Source organism: Neolamprologus multifasciatus, chromosome 18 (assembly GCF_963576455.1).
Source record: "Neolamprologus multifasciatus chromosome 18, fNeoMul1.2, whole genome shotgun sequence".
Taxonomy (NCBI): Eukaryota; Metazoa; Chordata; class Actinopteri; order Cichliformes; family Cichlidae; genus Neolamprologus; species Neolamprologus multifasciatus.
This window is the reverse complement of record NC_140456.1, coordinates 5,349,215-5,376,033: the sequence shown is the minus strand read 5'-3', so window position 1 is coordinate 5,376,033 and position 26,819 is coordinate 5,349,215. Positions and strand designations below refer to the sequence as shown.

At 39.9% G+C, this 26,819-nt stretch overlaps 2 protein-coding genes and 1 long non-coding RNA gene across 9 annotated transcripts in view; 1 reads left to right on the top strand and 2 right to left on the bottom strand.

The window, feature by feature from the left end:
* Window positions 1-662: 662 nt before the first annotated feature.
* Window positions 663-25,587, top strand: LOC146497177 (WD repeat-containing protein 37). 7 transcript variants are annotated; one of them, XM_085140792.1, is made up of 16 exons: window positions 663-847; window positions 3,631-3,798; window positions 6,696-6,731; window positions 10,357-10,453; window positions 10,759-10,854; window positions 10,981-11,045; window positions 12,804-12,890; window positions 15,301-15,436; window positions 15,671-15,742; window positions 15,947-15,991; window positions 16,304-16,380; window positions 16,485-16,722; window positions 17,745-17,886; window positions 19,997-20,131; window positions 20,368-20,482; window positions 21,184-25,587. In XM_085140792.1, exons 2-16 carry the CDS (start codon window positions 3,661-3,663, stop codon window positions 21,313-21,315), a joined length of 1,611 nt encoding a protein of 536 aa, XP_084996918.1. In that variant the 5' UTR covers window positions 663-847; window positions 3,631-3,660; the 3' UTR covers window positions 21,316-25,587. The 7 variants fall into 7 exon arrangements, with proteins under 7 accessions (XP_084996918.1, XP_084996917.1, XP_084996919.1 ...); XM_085140791.1 differs by having other exon boundaries at window positions 16,482-16,722; XM_085140793.1 differs by lacking the exon at window positions 6,696-6,731 and having other exon boundaries at window positions 16,482-16,722.
* Window positions 10,928-12,369, bottom strand: LOC146497178 (uncharacterized). Its single transcript, XR_014870801.1, has 2 exons — window positions 12,274-12,369; window positions 10,928-11,493 (listed from the first exon to the last, which is right to left on the bottom strand). It is a non-coding gene; the product is annotated as an uncharacterized LOC146497178 (long non-coding RNA).
* LOC146497173 (inactive double-stranded RNA-specific editase B2-like) overlaps window positions 22,692-26,819 on the bottom strand; it is a 57,916-nt gene continuing 53,788 nt past the window's right edge. The window contains exon 10 of the mRNA XM_085140657.1: window positions 22,692-26,819. Coding sequence (XP_084996783.1) covers window positions 26,628-26,819 — 192 coding nt within the window. The 3' untranslated portion in view covers window positions 22,692-26,627.

Below are 26,819 nucleotides of genomic sequence, written 5' to 3'. Positions count from 1 at the left end.
TAATTTTCAACTTTTTGTTGTGATGGTTCACATTTTGGTAGTAGCTGTCTCATTTCGGTTGTTTTTCTCTCTTTGATCCTTTTGTATGACCTTTTTGCATCTTTTCCTACAGTTGTTTTTTGATACTGTTTTGTGTTACATTTTGATTTTTTTATTTTACAGTTTTAGCTCATTTTGCATCTCTTTTTACCCCATTCTCTCTGGGGTCGTTTTGTGTCTCCTTGTGGTAGCTGTTCATGTCTTTGTGCTATGCTGTGATTATTTGTCATCTCTTTTTACCACCATTATGTCTATTTGGGGTCGATTACTGTCACGTTTTTGTTCGTTTGTTTTTTGTCATTTTACGGATGTATGTTTTCTGGGATATATTTAAGACCTGGTTTTAGAGCTTGGACCTTTTCCTAGACCCCGTTCATTATGTCCATTATTAGAAAGCATTTACACCAGCATGATTAAAACCGCTTTTAGTGCTTTTATTATATCTCTGAAATGGCATCATGCCCTAATTTAATTTTCATGAAGCCAAATTTACAAAAACATGTAATTTATTTGTAAAAGCTCCATAAATTTAGAGTGTAGTTTGTTTTTATGTGGCGACAATCAAGAAAACAAGAAACTAACAAAGTCTGGATAGAGTTTTGCTGTGACCGGCGTAGGCTTTTATTGCGAAAAAACCTCGGACCGGAATTGGCTTCGTTATCTTTTCTCGCGTAACGGTACCCGTCTGCTGTCAACGCGGATTTTGGACAAAACCTGCGCAGCATTCTCAGACCTTGAAGAAAATGTTAGCGACGACATCAGTTCCCATCCACTCCCGAAATAAAAACGAGTATTTGTAGACTTTCTGGTGAGTTGGCCTCCATGTTTGAGCAGGTTATTTTCACCGTTAGCCCGTTAGCATGTCTGGCAGCACCAGCTAATCGGGGAAACGTTAGCTTGGCTAAGCTGGGCATCGCCGCTTTAAATTGTCTAGAACTGCTAATGTTAAGGTCCACTTTTTTCCCCAGGTATTTTCGTTCTTTTTAAAACCTTCAATGCTATTTTTTTAATAAAAAATATTTTATCCAAATGTAGTGCAAGATAATGTGACCTTAGCGCTGTTTTCATTGCGCTTACACCAGTGACAGTCAGCAGGAGGAACTAGGCACCAGACAGCTAAACAAGGCTGGTTTTATTCCTCAGAAACGGGCAGTAAGGGATGGACGACTCTCTGATGTCTGTGATAGTTTCAGCCTGACTGGTGATTTAAAAACGCACCTTATTTGCATGTCTTAGTATCCAGACACCTTTGTGTCAACTCAAGGACAAATGTAACACACACCCAGGCTCAGATGTGTGTGAAGACTGTTTTGAACATCCAAAAATGAATCTTCCTTTCGTGTTTCTCTGTGTAGTTGAACCTAAATTACTGTCCTTTCCTGAACCTAATCCAACTGTTTTGTTGGTTAAATATAACTGAGTAGTTTTGGTTCTTAAATCCAACAAAACTTAAAAACGAAAAAAATAAAATTAAGAGGTCGACGATGACTGTTGGTTTCACACAGGGGCCAGACCTCTTTTCTAAAGGGTAAAGTCATCCAACACAACCTGGCGTTCTTATCACCTCAGCCGACTTCTGATAATCTGTTTCTGGCAGTAAGCAGTGAAGTGTAAACATTACTCAAACCTCAGAAATGTTCCTGGAGCAAAACGCACACATAGGCTTTTTGTGTAAGTCAGATGGGGTAAGTAACTTGTCATTCGTATTATTTAGATTATTTTAAAATACATACATCTTAAATGATGGGTCCTGATGAATGTATGATCAGCAGGCTTTCTTTTAACATCTTAGAAATTATTCAGCTGCATAACAAGTAGGAGTGGGCAGGATGTTGATCATCCGCATCTATCATGGTGTGGGATTTTGTTTTGTAGTTATGATTCATGATAAACAAGTTAAACGCCAACCTGAACACTTCAAAGAGGAAAATATTCTGCTGTTCTCTCTCACTGATTTATGAAATGACAAGAACGAGTCGGTGAGTGCTGCCCACCTGATTTTTTTTTTCTTCTCTCTTCTGTATTTTAGAACATTTAATGAAGTCATGAAAAATGTTGCATTCATTTTAGTTACAGCCCTTAAATTGACTGACCTGGCCCACCCTCATAAGGAGACATGAGTGGGTGGATGTCAACTCCATAAAGTTATGTTCCTTGGGTAAAATATATGTGTTTAAAAAATGCTTAAGGATAAAATCATCTAAAAACACTGATTTTCTGGCCACTTGTGCCATGATAAACTGGTATTGGCATTAACGGTGATATTAAAAGAAAAATTAATATTCATCAGTGACTCTGTTTTCTTTCTTTAAGTACTTTATTGTAGCCACGGATGATTATGCTTGGAGTAGGTATAAAATTAACTTTACTGAAGTTCTCTTATAATGCAAATTAAAATGTTTGACATTTTGACTCAACTTTATGTACTTCAGAGGTTTGTACCTGAGGCCTGGGCTCACAGATCAACAACTCCTCGTCCTTCTTTTCCTCTTTTGTCCATTCTTCTATTTATTACATTAAATTTCACATGAGACCTTTTTCTTTTCTTTTTTTTTTACTTGCAGATTTCATTTTATTGCATCTCAGAGCCATAAGTAACCCTATTTAAAACATTTAAACTCCAGAGAAAACACTTTTGAGTGTTCTGCCGTCTCTGGCGTCCTTCTCTGGTGCTGTTATTTCAGTTTCCTCTGTTGGAAATTCTGATGCTTTTTTAGATTTAATATTGTAGACTTTTTTTTTTTTTTTTTTTTTTTTAAATAAAACTTTAACTGCTTCCTTTCTGGTAAGCCTACAGGTAAACTGGTTTCCTTGGGTAGAGAAAAGTAGGTGTGGCACTATGCAGATTGGTTTGAACAATCCAGGCCAGAGCAGACCTGCCAAAAGGTCCAATCCAATGTAATTTTCTCTGTATTTTGTCATGAAGATTAATGCTGTAATAAATAACCGAAGGGTTAATGTTACCTGAGACATGATTTTATTACAGTAATATATGTTTGTAATCTGGAAACAATTATTTTGTTTCTCCAAAAACCTCTTCCTGTTGCTTCATCCTTTTACAAATGTATTATTTGTTTCCAGAATGAAGTTAAAAAGACTGAATATTTCAGAGGTTTTTTTTTCTTCCATATATTGCATGTGCAGCCATTTCTTGCTTAAAGTGAGAACATTTCTATTAGTGAATGTAGCAAATCTACATGTCTAATTATTGAATGAGCTTTTGGCTTTTCTTTCCCCAAATATTGCTCGTCTCTCACTGGAACATTTCAGCTTCTTCTAACAAAATATTGAACACAGACAGTTTTCAGTTTCTGGAGCTGAAAGAAAAGGTTGTGATGTGGTTGTTAGCTTCTCAGTTTCGATCCCAGTGGGATTTATTAAGCGTGCTCGCTGAGCAACACTCTGTTTCACACTCATTCACTTTGTCATTTCACACATTCACACGTGGAAGCTGCCAAATAAAACCACTGCCAAGTACTGCACTTGGCAGTGGTTAGGATTTCGTCTTGATGCTTTGCAGTGAGTGAAGAAGACTGGATCTGTTCTCTTCGCCCTTTGGTCAGCCTCTCTTTTGTGATTTTATACTTTCAGTCTGTGGTTGCATCACATTTGGACGGAGGGATGCCAGTGGAGAGCGGGAGTAGCGCTGCTGCCCGCCAGGCCAAGCAGAAGAGGAAGTCCCACAGCCTGTCCATCCGCAGGACCAACAGCACCGAGCAGGACCGCTCCGGCCTGCAGAGAGACATGCTGGAGGGACAGGTGATGATTCCTTAAATTGTACCCTGAGAACGGATGAAAACTGCCTTGTATTTCCAGCTACTCCTCTGGAAACGGCACTCCTCTGCTGTCTTTCAGCATTAGCCTGCTGCTGTCCTGCTGTTTCTGTGAGCACCCGTAAGCACTTTGGTTGTAAGCCTAAGCCAATTAGGTTTTAATACAACCGTTTAGAGGACACATGATGGTTTATATTGTTGCTGGCTTGCCACAATTACTGGATGAGTGCTGTAAGATTGTTTTCATTTAGTGGATAAACAGATGGATTTAGAACAGGCTGAGCCATTTGAACTTCGCTCGGGTGGATCGTTCAGCTCAGGGGTGTTTGTTCCTGTTTCTCAGGTGTTAAAAAACCTGCTCGCTTTCTCTGTGGCCTGCCAATAAGGAGCTGAAATACTCGTGGGATGCAGGGTAAACACAGCTTACCTGGAGGTAATTATCTGAATCGAGAGTAAATCAAGAAAAAAAAGGGAGAGGGAAAGGATTAGGAGCCTCTGAATTAAGACTTGGCTTCACAGTTAGAGGTGCACATGTAGAGGAGGGAGAGTTAAAGCCTGTTGAACTGAAACACAGTTCACTGGCTTGTCTCACCTGTCTGGTGTACCTGTAATCTAGCCACTTACAAAAATCACTGAAGCAACTTTTTATTGCAGTTTCTTAAAGCATCAGTGCAATGTCATTTATTTGCCAGGGAGGCATTTTAGCATTTGGCCTTAACATACTGTCCAGCACCTTCAGATAAAAATAAAAATATCAGGATCGTTTGTTCGGGTCTGACAAAGTGCTGAGCTGCATCTTTAAAGCAGGGTTTGCTGCTTCGCGTGGATTAATGTTGTCCTCATGTGAGCCTTAATACGTGAGGGCATTGTGGGCTCAGCCCATACATGTGGTTTTGGGTTTCAGTCTTGACTGACTGTGTTGAACACACTCTGCCATATAGACTTAATAGATATTCAGACCTGTGTTTCATTTAGGTTCGCAGGATTTTTTTTCCTAATTAACTTGAGTGTCTTTGTGTTTTTATATGAAGAAATTCAGTAAAACTTTTTAATAACCACATTTATTATTGCTTGTTTGTTAATGCTTGGTTAATACATGATTATCTTACTGGTGGATAGGGCTGCCACGATTAGTCGACTAGTCACGATTACGTCAACAATCAAAATCGTCAACGACTGATTTAATAGTCGACGTCGTTTGAAGCTTTGTAAGATCCCAAAAGACGCAGGAATAAGTAGTAGGATTTAAGAGCGTAATAACGGACTGAAACAGAAGATGGCAGCACTGCATGTACAAGGATGCTAGATGCCATTAAACACCGAAGAAGAAGAAGCTGTGTCACAGAATTTATAGCGCAGCCCAGCTCAATTTCCAACAATGGCGGCAGCTAGTTAGTTTTAATATTACTCTTATTATTCTTTCTGGGTCACAAAATAAACGTTTAACATGTTTTCAGGCGAGAATGTAGCTGTGTAAACCTCAAATATCTGCTCAGTTTATCAAGACGGCACATATTTTCAAAAGCGCGCCGACGTTTTCGACGTCTGTTACCCACTAGCTCGATAGCTAGCCGGGGGCTAGGCTCACTAGAGCCGCTGAGAACCGCAGACTCCGGGCAAATCGTTTTCAAACCCACCGCCGTCTTTCGCTACTCAGGTTAAACATATATAAGTCACTTAGATAACTTCAAAATGTTATTGTTTGGCTTTTTTCAGTATTTTATTTGTTCCTAAGTAAATCGGTTTGGCTGAGATTAAAGTTATAGTTTTTACACAGCTGAATAAACGTCAAGCAGACAGCTGATTATCAGAAGTGTGAGATGCTCGAGAATATACTCCGGTGTCCTGTTATATTTTAGATAGCAAGGAGTTTATTAAACTTCACCAAAACAATCTGCAAATTTCATTAAAATTTAATAAACTATCATCTTGTCTTTATTTTTAGTTAGCACATACCTTAAACACTTAAAGCTGTAAGCTAATGATAGTTATATAAGAGCAGATGCTGCTGGTGCAATAAGCTGTACGTTTTACGTCCAATGGATGATGATCTGATTAGTCGACTAATCGCAAAAATAATTGGTGACTAGTCGACTATCAAAATAATCGTTTGTGGCAGCCCTACTGGTGGATATAAAGTTGCAGCTGATGGTTGTAAAACATTGTATTCCCCGTGGGCCAAATGCTCAGGCAGCCTGCTTCAGACAGTTTTCTTTTTTTTACTCTTGGCTCTGTATGATGTCAGTGATGTGGCACATGATGAATATGGTTGTCTCAGGCGCACAGCTCTGTCTCTGAGCACCTGCTGTTCAAACCTTTTATTTGTAAGAGACAGCTAATCCGAAGAAAGTGCCCTTAAAGGGAGCAGAAAGGAAACTAGAAAAACATAATTAAAACTGATAGTGAACAAAAAAAGGATTATTTTTGATCTATGTTAGTAGAGTCCAAGAATCAAAATCAATGTGCGTTTGTTTCTTGAGTTAAGGTAATTTATTGTTTTATTTTTGCATTTGTATGTTGGTCACATGTCACAGTAGGAAAAGCACAGATGGAGGTCTTTATCACTTTCTGACCATTCAGCAGCTCTAGTTTACTGAGACACCTGAGCGTAGCGGTAACATTGATAATGTTCTCAGCAGCACCCGTGCTTTTCCTGCTGCAAGAAAGGTTCATAACCTTAAGAAGAAGAAATGATGCAAATTTCTTAAATTGCAAATCTAAAACTCCCTGAATGTGGAGGCTGAACCTGTGATCATGCAGTGAAAAGAGGTTTAAATCTGTTGCAGATTTAAACCTGCTGAAAGCGCCTGTTTCTAACCAGACGTGGTGTAATCCCTTCCTCATGACTTTTTGTTTTCTCACTCTGGTCCCTTTTGGTCTCAGTCTTCTGATAATCTGGAATCCTTCATGAGAATGGAGGTAAGTTTCAGGTGTTTCGCCCTCTGTGTTTCGGATAATAGTGTAACTTCCCTCATAGTTTGTAGAGCTTTAGCATTAGTTGTATACGTTTGGTTGTAGTTTAGGTTTGATTAGTAATGGGTGGAGGTGAGGTGTGGTCGTTGCTGCACTTCTAGTCTCCTTCAAAATGTGACTATTTCTAGATTACAGGACGTTTTCTTTTGTGTTTATTTAAATAATATCTACATTTTGCAGTTACAAATAAATCAGTGTTTGTGACCTGTTTAGTTTGTCTTTGAGAGAAGATGGGATGTTTTCAGCTCTGTGAACTTGAGGTGTTGTTGTTCTTATGCAAATCACAATAGTGCTGCTCTATGTAAATAATGATGCACATGAAGGATGTGACTTCAATGTTGCATATGTTTCTACTGATGTGAATATTTAAAATCTATATCATGCCTCTTTAGACTCTCCCTGCATTTGTGGGTATCGCTGTCAACTTGCAACAAAGGTTACAGGAAATTCACCAAATTTAAAGCTTTTATTTGAACTTCTATTTACTCATGTGAAAAACAGAAAAAAAATAGTCATTAGTTATGTTTCATTTCAGTCGGTTCCTGGCTGAACTTGACTGTTGGAAACACCGTCACTCTCCAGCACCAGGCCAGTGTATTTACCCAACATTGGACCCGCTGGTTATGTTGAATCCTGTGGGATAAAGGCTCATATATGTAAACATATTCTGACTTCTCACATGTGCGTAAAATGTTCTCCACACTTGTAATAAGGATTAATATAAAGGAATTTGTCTTTTGAGCATAAGACTAATTAAAAACACACGATTTTTTTGCATTTTGCCCTCATTTGATTCATTTAGGGCAAAGATTTTCAGTCGTTTTGGACTTTGAGATCTCATACCTGTAGACTTGTGGCTTCACGCAGCAGTACATGTATCATCATGCAGCGTTGTGTCGTAGTCAGCCCTGTTTATTTTTATGTCATTATCTCAAATGTAGCACAAACCCTTTAGCCTTTGAATGCTGACCCACGACTGATTTCTATGTAAGTAGCTGCGAGCACAAAGGCAGTCAAAGAAAGAATGCATGCTTTGTGCCGAGTACACAACGAAGAGAGCTCCACACACTGACCCGTTTCATCGTGACTGGCCAAAGCTTGGAGATCTCTTCCACTCCGTGCTTGTGTCGAAGCTGCTGACTCAACTACAGACGGAAAGCGACACAAAACTGTTTACTCGCTGTGAAAACGCCTTCTCAGGTGGATTCAAATCTGACTTATAACACTTGATTTTTATGTTTTGGTTTTTTTTATTATTTTAAATGACTTTTCTAACCGTTGTTTGAGGATGTATCCTCTCCTCTCACATACTCTTCTCCTGTAAAGTGCTCCTACAGACTGTGACAAGGTTAATCTTTTTATACATTTTTGTGGTCATCATCTTCGGAGGTGATGACTTTTGCCCTCTCTGTACATGTGCTGGCTGTCGTTAGGGTAGAGTTTATCACCAGTCATGCTACATGTGTCCAACTATGCTGTTTTTGCAGGCATGCTCAGGCACAGTGTGGAATGCCTGACGCGAGCACACCCTCAGGCTCATAATTAGGAGCTTATTTTGTAATAGGACAAAGCTGAGGAAACTCTTATTGCCTAAAATGGTGCCTGTGTTCAAATATTTAAAGAATGACCTCAGCCATCACGGGAAGAAGGTTGTAGGCTTGAACCTCCCAGTTGGCTGCAGTGTTAATTTTAACAGGAAACTTCGATTTAAGTCGACTAAATGTAAGAAATCTAAAGTTGGTTCAGTTGACTGACATCCAAAGTGTAAATGTTTGTTGTGTTTTTATGGGTGACACTGGTGACACATGGTTTACAAAGCTTCTTATTTTCCTTGCCATCCAATGGGAGACGTGCCTGCTGCTCTCTTCCTCCCAAGCATTTAAATTTTGACACATTTTCATGAGAAACAGGAAGCTGGATGCTAGCTGTACTGTTTCCCTGAGACAGATCAGATGTGCGCATTTAGCTTTACTTCACAAGATCTTTTCTGATTGGATCACTTCCAAACTTGTCCCACCTTTCATATTTTAATTACTTCTGACTGGGTCTTGTCTCTTCAGAATATTTTCATCCAGTTTTATATGTTGAAAAATTCATATATTTCATCATAGTTTTTGTCCTTGGGTATTTGTTTTTTACTTATTGTTGAGTTTAGTTTATTAGAGCTTCTAAAGCATGAACAGTTGTCTGCCTCTGTGTGTTGGTCCTGCTTGGTGACCTGACCTCTGTGACTCTGAGCTGGATAAGGGGTGAAGAGGGAGGATGGATTTTTTAATCAGAGGCAGTTACTGTGCAGACTTTCCCATCACATTATGTTGCCTTTGGGAATAACCCCTAAAAAATGTCTGAATTTGTGGGTTTTTTCTGTTAAATCTTTTGTACTTTTCATGTAATTTAAAGAAACTTGAAAGCTACAGTTATCAAATGACTCTTAACCTAAACTGCAGTGATTAATGTCCCATTGATGGACATTTTTTAAAATCATCTAAATATCCGTTTAACCCATGACATTCTTTTAAAAAAAAAAGTCAAATATTGTGTATTTATTTTTATTTGTATATCAGTCCAATACAACACAATATAGATTATTTAAGGAAGTTTAAAGCACATTGTAAAATGGGATAAAGAGAAATTCTGTCTAGAGTTTCCTTTTATAGCAGCAGTAGTCTTGCAGAATGGTATAAATCGTCAAAGCCTGTTTGTTTGCCCTATAAGAACACATTCAGACCTGTAAGGCACCAAGACCTCCCCAGTGCTCTGTAACCATCTGACTGTTTCTTTTACTTTTATGGATGATTTTACAAATTCTTTCCTGCCCGAGCCTGAGTTCACGATTATTTCCTTCCTCCAGGTTTATGGTGTGATAAGAGGCTGTTCCTGTGCTTTGTTGCAGTAAATTTGTGCTGTTGGTACCAGATACAGGGCTCGCATTATACTTTATTGTATAATATTGTAACGGAAACAAAACAGGAAACAAAACATAAAAAAATTGCTCTCTTTTTTATTCGGGCTACTTAAATTTATTTTGGGCTACCAAAAACTGAAGAGTGCCGGCCCAAAGGGCTACCAGGGATTTTGAAATTTTGCGAGCCTTGAGATATATAGCCTGCTTGTTCTGCAGGCTTTCTCACTCTGTAATGTTGTTTTCGTGCTCAGAGAATGGATTGAAATCTATGGGAGAACTCTGCAACAGGATGGTAGAAGTTTACCTCCTAGGGAAAACGTCTTTGTAATGCCTTATTTTGGGGCAGCGCCAGCAAATGTCTGAAGCATTTCTTGCCATGTTTCACAGTCAGTCCTGATGCATGCTCAATGATCCAGGTTAGAAAATGGCACAACGTTTATTCTGTTCAGGGTAATGAAATCTTCCTCCCACTGAAAACAACCAGAGGAAGCAGTTTGTTTGCCCTAGTCAGTGAAATTAAGTTAGATATAATTTAGTTAATCCTTCAAAATAAGTGGGCAGAGACACATCAGTAAGGTGGCCGAGTGACCAGATCAGCTTCTTTGGATAATCCCTCATATTTCCACGTTTTTTTTTTAATGCTCTCCTTTTTTCCACCCTCTCCAGGACTCCAAGCTGCCTCTGTCTCTGAGGAGCAATCTGCTGGACCTGTTCAGTCAGATCGAGAGGGAGTTTGAAAACCTCTACATAGAAAACCTCGAATGTAAGTTCCTGTGAAAGCAGAAGTGATTGCTCTAGCTTTTGTAATAATTCACTGTGCAGCAAGAGACCCAACACAAAAACGAAAGCAGTTTGCATTTCTTAATTTTATTCAATGCATTTAACTTTTTTTATTAAGATGCATGAAAAAAAGTATAAATTCCTACAAAATAAAATGAATTTATCAGTCTCTGTGGCCAGTAAGCAGAAAGCTGCTACTCAGCAACAGAGAGTAACTTGCTAACCCTGCTGTGGTGAATAAAACGACACATTCAGATGTCTTTTATGCGCGACATGTTTGACTTTCAGTACGCAGAGAGATTGAAACACTGAATGATCGCTTGGCTGCAGAGGGACAAACATTTGAAGGGGCGGATTTAGCAAAAGGAGCACTTAAAACAAAAGGTGAGATTCATGTACAGTTATGTTATAGGTAGCATTGATATATTACTCATCTTTTTGTTTGTTTGTTTTAATCCTCTGACCTTTGACTTCTCTGATTTCTTTTTGTTTTTTTTATAAAATTCACAGCGAGCCACAGCACCAGCCAGCTCTCTCAAAAGCTGAAGACAACCTACAAGGCCTCAACGAGCAAGGTAAATCGAAAATGTTTGTAAATTAAATTGTTTTATGTATCTGATATTATAAGTTACCAGTTTGTAAGGTTTTGGAAAGTTTCTGTAATTATTGCTTATTAAACAGAGTTTCTGTAAATCCTTCCTTCACAAAAGATCTGAAGTTCAGTTTTTGTGAGCCTTTGGGTGCTTTTCATTAAACTAACGTGTTTCCTCATTTCCTCCAACTGTGGCTCTTCCTTAAATCAGCTCAAAATAACTGATATAAATGAGCCAGAACTCAAATAAAAGGTAGTTACTTATTAAATACTTGAACTGACAACAATAGCTGATTATTATTATTATTAGCAGTAGTAATACTGTTTGTTTTAATCTATATATTGAATATTCCTTTTAAACCTTCCAATTTATGTACAAGCGTCTTCTTCATATAAGTTCTCAGCTGTTTATTTACCTTCATTATTATAACCTAGGGCTGCACGATTAATCGTTAGAAAATCGCGATCTCAATTCATACTTATGTGCGATCTCATTTCCAAATGACAACGATTTAACAAAAAAAAAAAAAAGATGACGTATTTTGATCCGGGACGTAATCTGCATGAAAACAAGCGCTCACTCTTCCTGCTCAACAAATGATGAGGGCGGAGCCTTATACCACGTGATACAGAAGCTGGCTGCTAAAATTAGCAGGGAAAAAACAACGGAGAGCACGTCAGGGATGACGAGAAAGTGACAGGAGAAAATCCGTCCCGGTCAACCACCCAAACATCAATAACGGGAACCTTATACAGCGCTTCTCTATACGCGCCGAACTCCCGCAGGCACAAAGAAATTACGGAGGCTATTACTTCACCTTACCAAAGATATGGCTCCATCAACACTGTGCAAAACGAGGGATTTAGGAAAATGATCAACACCCTAGACAAACGCTACACAGTGCCGTCCCGCAACTATTTTTCTATTGTTGCACTACCTGCTCTATACACGCAGTGTCGAGCAACGGTGGAGACGCAATTTCAAGCTGTACAACATTTTGCGGCAACGACAAAATGTGAGACATTTGTTGTTTTTATGTTTATTTATTGTTTTTATGTTCAGTCTCAACTGTTACGAAGTTGATGTGCAGTTAATAAGTGCAATAAATATTTATACTGGAAAAGAAAATCGTGAGAGAATCGTGATCTCAATTCTAAGCAAAAAAATCGTGATTCTCATTTTATGCAAAATCGTGCAGCCCTAACATAACCTGAAGGGTAATAAACGGTGTGGCTGTGTAAGCATGTCAGTGGTAAAATAAACAACTACTTTGTGTGATGATTCAACATTTTGCCATAAAATTATTGGCACATTATTCATATCATATATTTACCATGTAAACGTTCTATTATCTGTTGATTCTTACTCACAGCACAACAAAGGAAGCACAGTGAGAGTAAACTGTGCCGTGTAGAGGTGCAGCTCATATATGTCACATCAATTTAAAAAACAAGACTTCAGTATAGATGCATCATTTCTGAGCCATGGGAGGAGAGACGAAGCTCGTTGGCATCATGAAGAGCACCCTTAGTCTATTTTTAATATTATTTTGTCCATCTGAATTTATATAAAGAAAACAACGCAGTAAAAATGTTCAGTGTCACTTGTTTTGCGGTCAGTAAAAGACAAAAAAAGGTTTATTTGGCGCCTGTTTCCATGTTGTCCGTGTGAGCTCACATGACTTTTGAATGTTAAAGAAAAGAATTGCTTTGCTTTCTTTTTTCACCTTTTTGCTTGTAGCCGCGTTCAAATTCTTGCCATGCCAGAGTAGGTGGATCCCGCAACTTCAGCGTAACCAGCTGGGAGTTGTGGGGTGGAGACTCATGGGTAACTTGTTGATTTCTTCCCCTTGTGTGCCAATATGCATGAACAGCCCAGCCAGGGGGGCGAACCTCCCTCCCCAAGAGACTTGGTCATCCAAATGTAGGCTTTTGAGCTTTTCTCTCATTACCTGCGTGAGATAAACCAGCTCTTTATCATCTCCCTAACGGGCCTTTTCAGTTGCACCTTTTTATTTCATTTGATGTCGCTACCGTCGGCATTCACATAATGGTACACTCTGGAGGCATCTTTAACACGGACCAGCTTCAAAATGCTTTTTGAGGAGCATTTCCTGTCCGCTGTAGATCATTGCTGGCAGAGTCACGTGTGTGGCCTGCTCAAAAGTCTTTGCCTATAATAGATTTTGCTCTTTTAAACAAAAACGTTTAGAGTTTTTACTCGGATTACTTTTTAAATGTCAGTATTAATGGTGACTTTAAATATTTGGGTGACTTAAAATGACAGAAAACCCAAACATATCTTCAAAACTTGGCCGTAGGAATCCCGAGTTACTTGAACTTCCTCAATTAAAGTAACAACCCAGACAGAACGACTCATTTTCCTGGTAAAAACATGAAGTATGATCAGTTTTTAGGGCATGGGACTCTAAAACTCAAAAGCCTTACCATAGCTGCTTTATTTATTTATTTATTTAATTTAAGATCCCCAAGTGGGAGTAGTCAAAATACTATGTATTAGAAAATACTAATACATAGAAAATGGGGAGTCTTCTGTTGAAAACTGCTCAGCCGTAGCTGCATGTCCAGCTCTCATCACTGCTGATGATCCTTCATCAGAAGGTTGATGTTTGCTCTCGTTGTGAGTTTGAGGACTTTGGTGGCCAGAATGATACTTATGCAGAGCAGCCTGAAACCAGCAGCCGAGTGGGGGACCCCGAACAGAAGACCAGCTGTTATTCATACCGTGGAGTGATATATTGAATAAAAAATCCACTCTTTTCACTGATTATTTTACTAAGAAAAGCAAAATCTCACTGTGGCTGTGGCAGCCTGCACTCTGACACTACAAACTGTAGAGAGTCACTGCTCCGTAATTCTTCTGCAGCGCTTCACATTTCCTTAAACCTCCCCAAACGTCCCTGTTGCTGCTTCTTTAAATGTAACATGGTGCGTCGATGTTACAGGTGCACAAGTTATGGATTAATATCATTCCCAGTGTTATAACAGAAGACATAAGAAATCACTTGCTTCATATTATTTATTTATTTTTGTACACGAGAACGTACTGCTCTGCTTGCTAACAATCACAACCACTGGTCCACACCCTGTCATCCGTTTGACTATCATTTGTTGTCTTCAATCCTTCAGATTTTGTTTAATGTTTCTCTTGATTCGTGTATCAGATGATTGATTTCTGTCTTGATGTTCTCCTACTTTGTTTCAGTTGGAACTTATTTAGTGGTCTGTGCCCAAAACGAACCAGAAGTCCTGTTTGTATCATCCCCATCTTTAATGTAAACGTCTCAACCAAATCTTGATACAGATGACAAAAACTACTCCTCGGTTTCGTGTCTAACCATAACTTTGGCCGCTTTGTTTTCTTTTTTCCTCCCTCTTTTAGTTTTAGTGATCCGCAGTACTGATACAGTATGAATAATGCGAACGCTTTGATCTGGGTTCGTCTGGTAGTTTGTTTTAAAGCTCGTCTGAGTGTGCGATTGCCAGTCTGATACTTCAGGAGCTTTAAAAGAAACAGGAACAAAGATATTTTGGTAAAAGCTCTTGAACCCAGTGAATAACACTGCTGTTCACCAAAGCTAATTAGCACTGGCATACTATAAGGACCCTGCTGAGCAGCTCCTCAGTGATCCTCAGTCCTGCTGACCTGCTTCCTCCCTCCCTCCATCAGAGCAGGGTTCCTACACAGCTCGAGAAACTGATGGCTTAACAATAAAATCTGTGATCAAATTGAACTTTAGATTTAGTAACATCTTAAAACTGTAATCTCCTTTAAAGAATAAAAAAAACAAACCAAAATGCCAAAGAGGGGCCCAGAGAAAGATGACGAGTGTCAGGAGAGACAGTGGGGTCAGTTAGTTTTTAATTTAGTTTCAGGTAGTTTCCAGAGCGAGTTTACACATTTTAGTTCAGTTGATTGTTTAAAAATGTTTGGTTTCAGTTTAGTTTTTATTATTTCCATTGTTAGTTTTACATTTGTCTGGGGCCTCACACTGGGTGTGTTGAACGATTTGACCAATTCGGAAAAGACTTAAAGACGTTTCTTACATATTTTTATGTAAGACCCCTCAGTCACCTCTAGTGACATTATGAATGGTTTTTTTGGGGGGGAGGGGGGGGGTGAGAAGGTGAGGTGTGTAGGAATCCTGTTAGGGACACGTCTGGGATTATCTGGGATTTCCTGGTCGGTGTTAACATTGGCTTGATGTTACCATCAGATTGTGTCCAGTTTCAAAGCGACCACGTCCAGAGCGGTGTGCCAGCTGGTCAAAGAGTATGTGGGTCACAGGGACGGCATCTGGGACCTCAGCGTCACCAGGACCCAACCTGTGGTGCTCGGGACAGCGTCTGCAGGTATTTTCTTTTATGCTCTTGTACTTTTGGCGGTGGTTTTGTCTCTAGCTTCATCTTCTGTCTTCAAACTCAGAGCTTCATGTGTCTTTGTCTTTCCTTCTGTTGTTTGAAATGTCAACAGATTTAAACATGTTTAAGCTCTTTTTTTTCTTTCCAAGCTGAGACCTAAACTAAAGCGTGATGGACAATTGTTAATAAATAAAAACTCAGACTGTCCTTTGTGCTTTCCAACAGACCACTCTGCTATGCTGTGGAGCATTGAGACGGGAAAGTGCCTCCTCAAATATATGGGTCACCAAGGATCAGGTAGAGTTAGAAATGTCAAACCCTGGAATTGAACCAGCACGTAATAATCTCTTCTGTTTAAGAAGGAGATCCTGCAGCATTGTGACCTGCTAAAATTGTTATTGCACAGTGATTAAACAGCCAACAGTCAGAAAAACATTACTTGGTACACTATGCCTCAGTGGTGTTTGTCATGTGACATAGTGCATATCTGTGTCTCCACAGTGAACTCCATCAAGTTCCACCCCACTGAACAGATGGCTCTAACAGGTAACCATCGACAGCATCAACATAACTAAGAGTTAAAGCAGAAGCAGCCAAATCTGTGTTACGTGTATTTATTGCAGCAGCTGGAAAAATAAAACTGAAGTGAAATATTGTTTCGAAACGTCTGAGAAAGAATAAGCCGAACACGAGAAGGCTTCTGCAGAAGGACTGAAAGTGTCAATGAATAAGTGTTGTTGTCTTTTTACTGCTGCTTTTAACCATAAAGTAAAACATGGACACAAATTATTTCTTTTTATTTGTTTTTCTTTGACTCTCAGCAGCTGTTTTACCCCTTTATCTCTGCCTCCTCCACAGCATCTGGAGATCAGACAGCTCACATCTGGCGATACATGGTGCAGCTGCCGACTCCACAGCCTGTTGCTGATATCAGCGTAAGCACAAAGTCGCTTTTTTTTTTTCTTCCCCCCTTTAATATTTTAAAACTTGTTAGTGTTCCTGTCGTCAACGCCTCTTCCTCTCCCTCCTACATCAGCAGCAGACACCCTGTGAAGACGACGTGGACTTCTCAGACAAAGATGAGGCCGACGGCGAGGCGGAGGGGCCGAACGACTGCCCTTCCATCCGTGTGGCGACTACGACTCTCCGCAGCCATCAGGGTGTGGTGATCGCTGCCGATTGGCTGGTTGGGGGCAAACAGGTTGTGACGGCTTCCTGGGACCGAGCCGCCAATCTGTACGATGTGGAGACGTCAGAGCTGGTCCACTCACTCACTGGTAGGAAGACGAAAGTATTGAAATATAAAATACTGTGTTTATTATAAAAATGTGGAGCCCACACTGAGAAAAATATGCCGTTCAGTCTCTCTGAAGTTGACTTGATGACATTTTATTAGTTGAGTTGAGTTGACCCAACTTCTGTGAAGAGTTTTTGGTTATATTGTCAGATTTGGTTAGTTAGAGCAAAGCTGTGCTTCTCCTTTCTGGTTGAAAATGAACTGTTTAAACATTTCAGATCATCTGTTCTGCACTACAGTTATGACATTCTGCTTCCTTTTATGGTGCTGATCTTATTTCATTGGCATGTATTTAGTCATCTCCCTAAAGTAGATGTTTATTATCTCAGTGATGTACTTGTGTTGCCCTTAATTCTTTCAGTTTGTATTTAAAACACAGATGACCTGTACAACTTGGAATCTGCCATTTTTGGAAAGCAGGGAATCGTAAATCTTCTCCCAAAGCAGAAGAGGAATGCAGTGAGAATGTAATCGGTTTAAATCGCCACAGGCCTCCTCTGCTCCTGAGAGGAGGCCTGTGGTGTTTCTAAGGCGTGTAGAAATGTAGTATCAGGCTCCACGTTTATGTAGTTTCAGACAAGAAAGTATTTTATCATATGTCTAAAATAAATCATTATTTTTACTTGCTTATTAAACTATAACATTCAATATTTCCTAAAGTTTTTGATTTCCTCTGTGATGGACGTGTTTACACTTGCCTACTGATGTCATGTCAGACAGTGGAGTTTGTATCTGTCTGACTGATGAACAAAAACCAGGAAATTGGGAGGGATTGTGTCATTAAAGGTGCTGCAGTCAGTTTTGAACTGGGCGGTGTTCAGCCGAGTGAAGGTCTCTCTGTGAAATTGGAATAAATTAAGATATTAAACGGGAGATGGTGCAGTGTAGCTGGGTTGGAAAAGATTCCTCAGGGTAAGAATGGCAGCTTTTAAAAAGAAAGATAAACGTGAAGGGAAAAAAGGAGGTGTGTATGCTCCTCACTGTGTGCTGCTGTCTCTTCAGGGCACGACCAGGAGCTGACCCACTGCTGCACACACCCCACCCAGCGTCTGGTAGTCACCTCGTCCAGGGACACCACCTTCAGGCTGTGGGACTTCAGAGACCCGTCCATCCACTCTGTCAACGTGTTCCAGGGGCACACTGAGTAAGCCGAACACCCATGCATCCATCTCTATCTGTTGCCTTCATGGCAGGTGGTTCATAAAGAGCACTTTAGAGTGCTGTAGTACAATTAACCATAGTGGAGTGGAAGCCCAGTTATTTTGCATTGGTGTATAGATGCATATAGCTAGGGCTGGGCAATATGGCCTAAAATTCATATCGCGATATAATTTGAAGCATGTGCGGTAACGATATATATCAGGATATATTCTTTTCTTCTGTATAACGTATTTTCCACACTATAAGGACTTAAAATCCTTTAATTTTCTCAGAAATCGAGAGTGTGCCTTATGTATGAATTCTGGTTGTGCTTACTCTAACCGATTTGGGCGTTCAGAAATCTGTTAAAAAATGTTTTAGTACAACTTTGGTAAGCCGCACTGCTTGATGGATTGTCAGAGCATTGCGGCTGCCGTAGTGAGGAGCTTCGCGGAGAAATCTGGGTCCAAAACTCCGTCCGCTTCAGGTCCCAAAGTCAAACGAATACTAAGATTTAAAAACGGTCTAAATTCTTTCATCTTTAATAAAATCATCAGCATTGCTGCTTTACCAGGTGTAACAATTAAGTTTAACATCCATGGAAACAGGATTTATTAAATTTAACGCAGTTAGAAGTTAACAGGAAGTTAGCTCGCTAGTTTCCACCTAAACATACCATGTTCTGACTGAGAGATTTTTGAAACTAATTAAGACGTACAGCTCTGCTACCACTTCCAACATAAATGAAGACAGAAAACTAAACAGCAGTGGCGTTTGCAGGGTTACTGAAGTTGGACTACCTGGTATATAATGTTGTGCTACGTGATTGCTAGCGACACAGCTATGTTAGCATAACATTAGCACAGTGAAGCTGGAGGATGAACGCCAACTTTTTTTCCACTCGATAAAAGTTAACGTGAGGGATTCTGGTGGTTTGGGACAAATGCAATCGCATAGCAGGATGCTATACACGGGGCAAACTTCAGTCAGGAGAACAACTGAGATTATTCATCCACAATACGAGGTTAGTTATTAATATACTGCAACAACATGGGAATAGAGCAGCTGCGAGAGAATTCAACATTAATGAATCAATGTTACAGAAGTGGAGGAAGCAGTTTTTGGCTTTCCCCATATTTCAAAAGTGGTTCATCTCTTTGCTATGACTGTCGCCCGACATAATTTGCAGATGATAATGGTTTTAGCCGCTGTGATGCTTTCGACCAAAACAGGCGCAGCTTGATGACATCATCAACATGCGCTATTGCGATAGAGCGGTATAGTCAAAATCTCTATCGTTGGCCAAATTTATATCGTTTCTATCGTATATCGTTTATATCGCCCACCCCTACATATAGCTATGTCTCAAATAATGCAAACTTTCATACATGTGAATGTGTGTGTTGTATTAGGAATAGAGAGTTTGGCTATAAACACGGTCATTTCTGTTGCTGTAAGCCACAATAAAGATGGATATTTTAAAGAGGAACTTTATCAATATAAAACGGTGCTGCTTGGTTTCAGCTGCTGGCATATTTGTGCACAAGCTCTTCTTTGCTGGTGACAAACCTGTGAAATGAGCTTTGCACACAGCAAGAGACTAACACTGACATGGTCACCAGAGAGGGTGGAAGAAAATTCAGCGACCTGTTACACGTGACGTTATGCTAATGAAAAGTGGGCGGGGCTGGAATTACTGTTTGCTTCTCAACTTTAAAGCAGCTTATTGGAGCTACTACCAAGGGAGTGAAGGAAAGCACAGATGGATATAAGATTAGGTGGAAGATAGATCTATGTAATCAGAGTTTATGTTCTTTACAGTGACCATCTATCAACTTCAGAGTGAAGCACGACTAGTAAATCATTTAATATTTGCACAGGGCTTTATAATACCACTGCCCCTTCACCCCTTCACCCACTATCTTCACTGATGATAGATATCTGAAAGTAATCCACTATAAAACATTACTTTCTCATTTCCTACCTTCTAGAATTTGGCTCTAACTGCGTCTGCAGGAAACGGTTACAGCGGCTTTAAAAGGAAACTAGAAGAAGCTGATGAAATGAAAGTTTTCTGAAGTCTAAACTGGACTTGTTTTCTTGCCCTGTGGCAGCACGGTGACGTCAGCAGTGTTCACAGTGGGAGATAACGTGGTGTCTGGGAGCGACGATCGAACCGTCAAAGTGTGGGACCTGAAGAACATGAGGTCGCCCATAGCAACCATCCGCACAGACTCTGCAGTCAACAGGTGTGTAAACCTCTTTATATTTATGTCATTAAACTATAGACTACACAGGTCTACTAAAAATCTACAAATGTATTTATAAGGGAGCAGAATTGAGCTTAAAAGGCTCAGTTTTAAGTGTCACAAACATACGCTGCCCTGCTCTTTCAAATATGAATGTGATTTGGCTCTGATTAAATCAGAGGGACCATATACTGCAGATAAAGCCTGACCCTGTGTTCCCTGTTTACTCCATTCAGGATCAGCGTGTCGGTGAACCAGAAAATCATCGCTCTTCCTCACGACAATCGGCAGGTCCGGCTGTTTGACATGTCCGGGGTGCGACTGGCTCGACTCCCACGAAGCAACAGACAGGTGAGTGCGAGATTTACCATTTAAACAAAAAACAAAGACTAAACCTCCACTAAGAATTTAAGCCATGTTCCAGTGCAGCCTCTTGAAATTTAACAGGAGGTGGTCTGAATAAATACAAATGTATCAATTGTTTTAGAGGTAAATTTTCATAGTGGGGTTTATTCTAATGTGAGCCTTGAATTTATTGTGTCACTTAAACTGAAGTAAACTTCGAGATTTTTATTTTTTTCCACTTTATTCTTAATCATTGCAGATGTGAGACATTCTAGCATTTAACCCAGAGTTGAATGTACTGATTTATTTCGATTTATGTGGCAATTTTAGCACATATTATTATACTTAAACTCAATATGCTTAACACAGAAGATAAAAACATAAAAACCCATGCAGGTTGAAGATTTCCCTTTGTCAGTATGTGATGTAGTGTATGGAAAGCTTCTGGGTATGGAGTTCATATATTGTTTATTAGATATTATATATATTCCTCTTCCTCCCCTCACCTCCAGCCAGTCATGGCAGTTGGCGTTTCCTCCCAAGTTTAGAACAAAATTACTTCTAACTTGGACTAAACCTGCATTTTGTCATCTTAACATTATCAGGAAAAATATTAGTTTACTGCTTAAGAACAAGGATGCTCAGGATCCACGTCAAAGTAAAAGTGTCACCCTCACAGCTGCCGCGTCTTCTGTTTTATGATTTAGGGTCACCGGCGCATGGTGTGCTGCTCCGCTTGGTGTGAAGACAACACCACCTGCAACCTGTTCACCTGTGGCTTCGATCGGCAAGCCATCGGCTGGAACATAAACATCCCCGCTCTGCTGCAGGAGAAATGACCTCCTCCTGCTGTCACCTTACAGGGAAATGCCACCAAAAGTCTGTTTGGAGTATCAAACACTGAAACCTTTGAGTGGGGTTAAAAGGCGGCCGGAGAAAACTTTTGTCTCGTACCTTTGTGTCGATGAAAAGTTGTCTCATGTTGTAATGTACGGGATGAAATCCCTGTCGTTTCTAGCAGCCGTCTTTTGAGCCCACGGGGGGGTCGGTATTTGTACTCGATGTCCTTCGAGCTCTGTTCTCCTCCTTTGTTTGGGGTAGAGCAGAAAAAGGCCTTGCACTTGCCGTCTACTCCCATCTGTCACGCTCACTAAATCACCGCTGCCAAAATATACAAAACACATTTGTGGTCTTTGCGTGGAAGTGATTTAACATCTGGAAAAGAGAAAAAAAATCCTGTGTATCTCTAATGAAAAAAGCACACGAGCTTCTTCTTTGCCGCGAACAAAAACGCATTCTGTTAATGCTAAATCAGATCTGTGACGTGCTGACGTTTCTGCTTGATGCTGATTTAAAATGCAATACTAGAAATCTAGTCTGTGCCACTAACAGCAGATTCATGCTGGACAAAGACAGCGGTCTGCTGCTTTAAAGGAAAAATCCACTCATTTTATATTATTAGTTTTTCCTGTTTAATACACTGCAAGAGTTACATCAATGAAAACTTATTTGTGAAACTTGTTGAAGCCCTCACTGCTGGAAAGCTTGAGTCTCATGTTCTGCACTGGGATCTAACAAAGCGTTCATTTTCAGTATTCAGTATTATATTTGACTTTTTTTCTTTTTCGTTTTTCTTGGAAACTGAAATAAGTTTCCAAACATTTTGTTTGGCTCCTGGCTCTGTCTGTAGCTCGCATAATAAATGAAAACCAATAGTTATGAGATTGTAACTGAGGACCAGTAAGCTACAACACAGGCTGTAAAATGCTGCTTGTCGGTGAGCTATCATGAAACTTTAGCAAGTAGCTAACAATTTTACAAGAGTAACTGGTACTGCAGCAAAACATTACACTACTCCACATAACCAACTGCAGTTGTCTGTTTGAACTATAGACTGTATATAAAAGATGCATGTAGCCACTGTGATGTCACTCATTGGTTTTAGATGAGTGTATTAGCGCCGGTTGCTCGCAGCCACCGTGTTGGTATCCAAAAGGCACCAACATGGTATCGATGTCCAGTACAGTGACCTGTGTTGCAATACCTGTCAGATAAATTTTGAATTTTGAGGCTAACAGTAAGCAAATGGATGGATATAGGAAAAAAATCTGTGTAGAGTTGTTATGGGGAGGAAACTATCTACTAGGCTATAAGCGTTTTTTGTGCCACGCTATAAACAGGCTCTTTAATGTGGTAAAGTTGGGCATTTTAACACAGCGCTCTTTGTGAATTCACTCACTTCTGGAGCCAGCCTCAAGTGGACAGTAGTGGAACTGCAGTTTTGAGCACATCTTCAGTTTTTAGCTCTAAAAGTTGCTACTTATTGTTTATGGATATTAATGTTAGCTACTTGCTACTAGCTAACGTTGCATGCTAAATAATGTAGACTCTTCAGTTAAACCATGTTGGGTTTATTATTAATCCTCAGTACATAACCCCTGACTGCTCGTTGCTGTCATCTACTGCAAAACTTAGCAGTGAGTCATGTGCAGGTGTGTTACCAGACTACGCTGATCTATGACGCAGTAAAGCATCCACTGGGCTTGTTTGTGTTTCAGAGCCACTTTTGATGTGTTGGTCCTGTGGATGTTTAGGACATTTGTACTACTGTTGTTTTGTTTGTTCGTTTCACATCACTGTTTGGTTTTTGCCAAGGCTATAATGGGTCAGCATGGCAATGACTCTTTGGCATCCTGCATTATTCATCGTTTTTTTCCTTGTTCTCCACCTGGCTTCCAGTAGGTTGCTGGTTCTTCTTCTTGTCTTTTTCATAGTTTAACCCATTCAAGAATTCTCTAAATTTAAATAGCTGTAGTAGCTGAAACAAGTCCCACAGACCAGCAAACCATCACCCTAAAACTCCCCGATTGGTCCTGTGGTGGAAAGTTTTTTCTTTTTGCTGCTGTTGTTGGAAATAAATGTTTTTCTGGTAACTTTTGGCTGTTGGTCAGCTGACATGGTGGCACATAACCTGAAGGACTAAAATGGTCAGGATGGTGGTTTTGAAAAAGGGGAATATCTCATACTGGCAGCACAGAGGTTTGTCTCACTCCAGTGCAGCTCTGTTTGTGCTGCACTGTTCAGGACGAACCTTTCCTCGCTAGAATTTTAATTAGAGACTCACTTTTGTTTGAAGCCAGTCGGTGTTAAACAGCAAAATCAGGATTTCCCTGTGTGTTTATCCCAGATCCAGGAATCCAACAGGCATGCACTTTTTTTTCCTGCAGTGCAGACATCTGATAAAGGAAAAAAACATCCACTTTAAATGAGCATCAAAGAAGTGTCGTCAAACGTAGAGATCGATCTGTTGAAATGTTCCCTTGTCTGCTCAGTCCAGCTGTTGTACCAATGCCTGACATGATTGTAAAACCTTTTTGTAGTTTATCGCAGTGCCCTTTAGTGAATAGTGTTGAAACGATATCGTGGGGATTCTTTAGTGTGTCACATTTTTTTAATGGTACTTCAAAACAAGTGAGCACTGTTGCGATGTGTTTACTGTTACTGGCTTCGCTTTCCCACTGCCACTAAAAGACTCAGCCAAAGCTGCATTTGAGGGAATAGGAGACTCTGTAGTGTGTGTGTGTGTGTGTGTGTGTGTGTGTGTGTGTGTGTTCCACTCGTGAGTTACAGCAGTGACACAGTAAACAAGCACAATTCATGTAAAACTTATGTTTATATTTGTGGAGCGTTCACTGATATGATTAACATTTTATCTCTTCAGTGGGAACAAAATACCTTTTTATTTGTTTGTTTGTTTGTGGGTAAACATGGTCGAGCTTTGCTGCCGCCTTTTGCAACCCTGAATATTTACTTTCCAGCAGAACTGTTTGTTGAATAACTTTGATGATAGAAGGTGTGAAAGGATCATTAGTCTGAATAAAGTGAAACAAGCACAGAGGTCTGAACTTCAGTGTTAGTTAAAGTTTAGGGAAGCCTGCCACAGAGGCTGGAACAGTTTGTTTCTGCTTGGTTGGACATCGTGAGACCGTTTTTCAATCTTCTTTTGTGTGTCTGTGTGTGTGTGTGTGTCTGTGTGCAGAATGTTGAACTCCTCTTACTTTAACATTTGTGTCACAGACTGTGATATATTAAGAAAGGTTGGCTGCAACGTGTTTCTTCTTTTTTATAACATGATGACACGTTGTTACCACTCTGGTGTAACTCAGTTTTGTTGCTGATAGTGATTTTTTTCATTCACATTCACAAATTCATTTTGTCACTTATGCCAGGGAAGACGCAGGCAGAGGTTTTGTTTTGTACATTTCTACATTTTTTGTAGTATCTTTAGAATTGTTTGCACAGACAGTATTTCCTTCCAGTATCAGCATTACTCATATTTATTTTGTATTAAACTACATATGTTGTTACTGTCAGAGCTTTTGCTAACGTACGAGAACACAAAGAACTTCAGAGATCAGTGAAATCTAAATAAATGTGCTAGGAGTAGGAGGTTGATAGGAAATCTCAAAATTGTATCAGGAAAAAATGAAAACTGATTCAGAAAATGAGGAGCAGCGCTCTCAGGCTGTTGTGCAGGGCTCTGTGCTCTGATGTTGAAGATAAAGTGACGCCACACAAGAGACTGAAAATGGACTGATTACATGAAGTACACAAATAATCTGCAGTAAATACCGACGCGTTGTATTCTTATCTCGCATGTATATGCAGAGGTGGTCATTATCTGCATTATCTTTAAAGTTGGGACTCTAATCTGTTCCTCCGGCCGTCATCCCTGGTTTAAATGACAGAACATTTGTGTGTGTGTGTGTTTCCTTGTTGACTTTCACTGCACTCGACTGCTCTTTCCACCAACACTGAGCCACTTTGTTACCACCTTCACGACTCACCAGTTTCATCTTTCACGCCATCAGAAAAACCCGATCACTGAGCATCGCCCGTCATTAAGCTGCCATCCTGAACCCTCGTCACACTGTGGTCTCCTGGTGTTTAAACTGTGTTTCGTGTGGTCGATGTAAAACAAAAACACAACAGTTCTCCAAAAAAAAAGAAGGAAAAGGAAAATATGTTACCGAGTTTTGTGGATTATAGCTGTGCAACGAGGAACAAGCAGCCGCTTGTGAAACAAAAATAAAACATTTGTGCTGTTTGAACATTTGCTGTCTGATTTGTGTGTGCGTATATTGTGTTAATGTCATGGGACTTTTTTAGGGCGGAGGCTTTTATTTTTTATTTTAAATTTGTTGCGCATTTGTAGATAAAAATAACACAAACTAACACAAATAATTTTATTTCCAGTGATAAAAATAGTTGACTAATATAGAAGACAATCTGCATGTCTAATAATGGAAACTTCATAGTATCCAACACCGATGGCTTTCATAAGAAGTTCTCTTTTAGGTCACATTCAACAAAATGTAGTTTTTCCTATAAATTAACACAGAAACACATTAATTACAGATATTCCAGAGACTTATTTTAAAGTAAATTAAAGTTAGATTAAAAGGAGAAAACGGGACTTTCTTGCTCATCAAACCTAGACTCTACAGTTTGTAAAGCACACCACCTACCTCTAGGGGGCAGTGTGCCATCACACTCCTGAGCCTACAGCACTCTCCAGCCTACATTAAGATAATAAGTAGTCAAACACAACATTTCTAAACAGAATAAACAAGAACACAAAACTTGTGAGGATGGAAATCTTTCAAACTCACTCAGTTGGGACTCGCTTCTGATTCACGGCTAAAATTTCAGTGTCGCTGGCTCAGCTGGTTGGTTAAGGTTGGGATAAGGTTTGTTACAGTACATTTATTGTTTTAATTTCTCACAAGGACTGACACGAGCTGTAGACCTTATTAGGACACTTCTGGAAGGTGAGGATATGCTGGCCTATCTTTACTTGTACAAAAGATTTGAGAGGTGCTATTAGTACAACTGCTATTCACATGAAGCCCTCTTGACCCTCTGCATTAATTATAACGCATCAGGACCAAAACAGGAGAAGGAGATTGTTCATTCAGAGTCTGTTATTTAACAGTGTTGTTACGTTGTATTAATCTGCAATTATTTAACTTTGTCTGTCCCAGCTGTCTCTGTTCAGGCCACTTTTACTTTCGTAGTTTATTATAAATAAAATGAAACTTCTTCGTGATGCGGTGCCAAAAGGAAAACCTGCAGCCTCCATAATCACCATTTAACGCTCAGTTTTTGACACACTGACAGTGAAGTGACCCAGTTTTGGCGGTTTCCTCAGCCACGTCCCCAGACCACCTCCCTGCAGAGCGCTGCTGAACTGCTGCATCGCCCTCTGGTAGCACTGAGCAGACATCTTGGAAGCACAATACGTCCCTGTTGTGGATTCTGCCCCGATTACAGGGTTGATTAG

Coding starts and splice junctions, on each gene's coding strand:
- LOC146497177 (XM_085140791.1), top strand. CDS start 3,661: ATGCCAGTGGAGAGCGGGAGTAGCGCTGCTGCCCGCCAGGCCAAGCAG. Junction 6,732..10,356: donor AATCCTTCATGAGAATGGAG/GTAAGTTTCAGG, acceptor CACCCTCTCCAG/GACTCCAAGCTGCCTCTGTC. Junction 11,046..12,803: donor ACAAGGCCTCAACGAGCAAG/GTAAATCGAAAA, acceptor TTTTGCTTGTAG/CCGCGTTCAAATTCTTGCCA.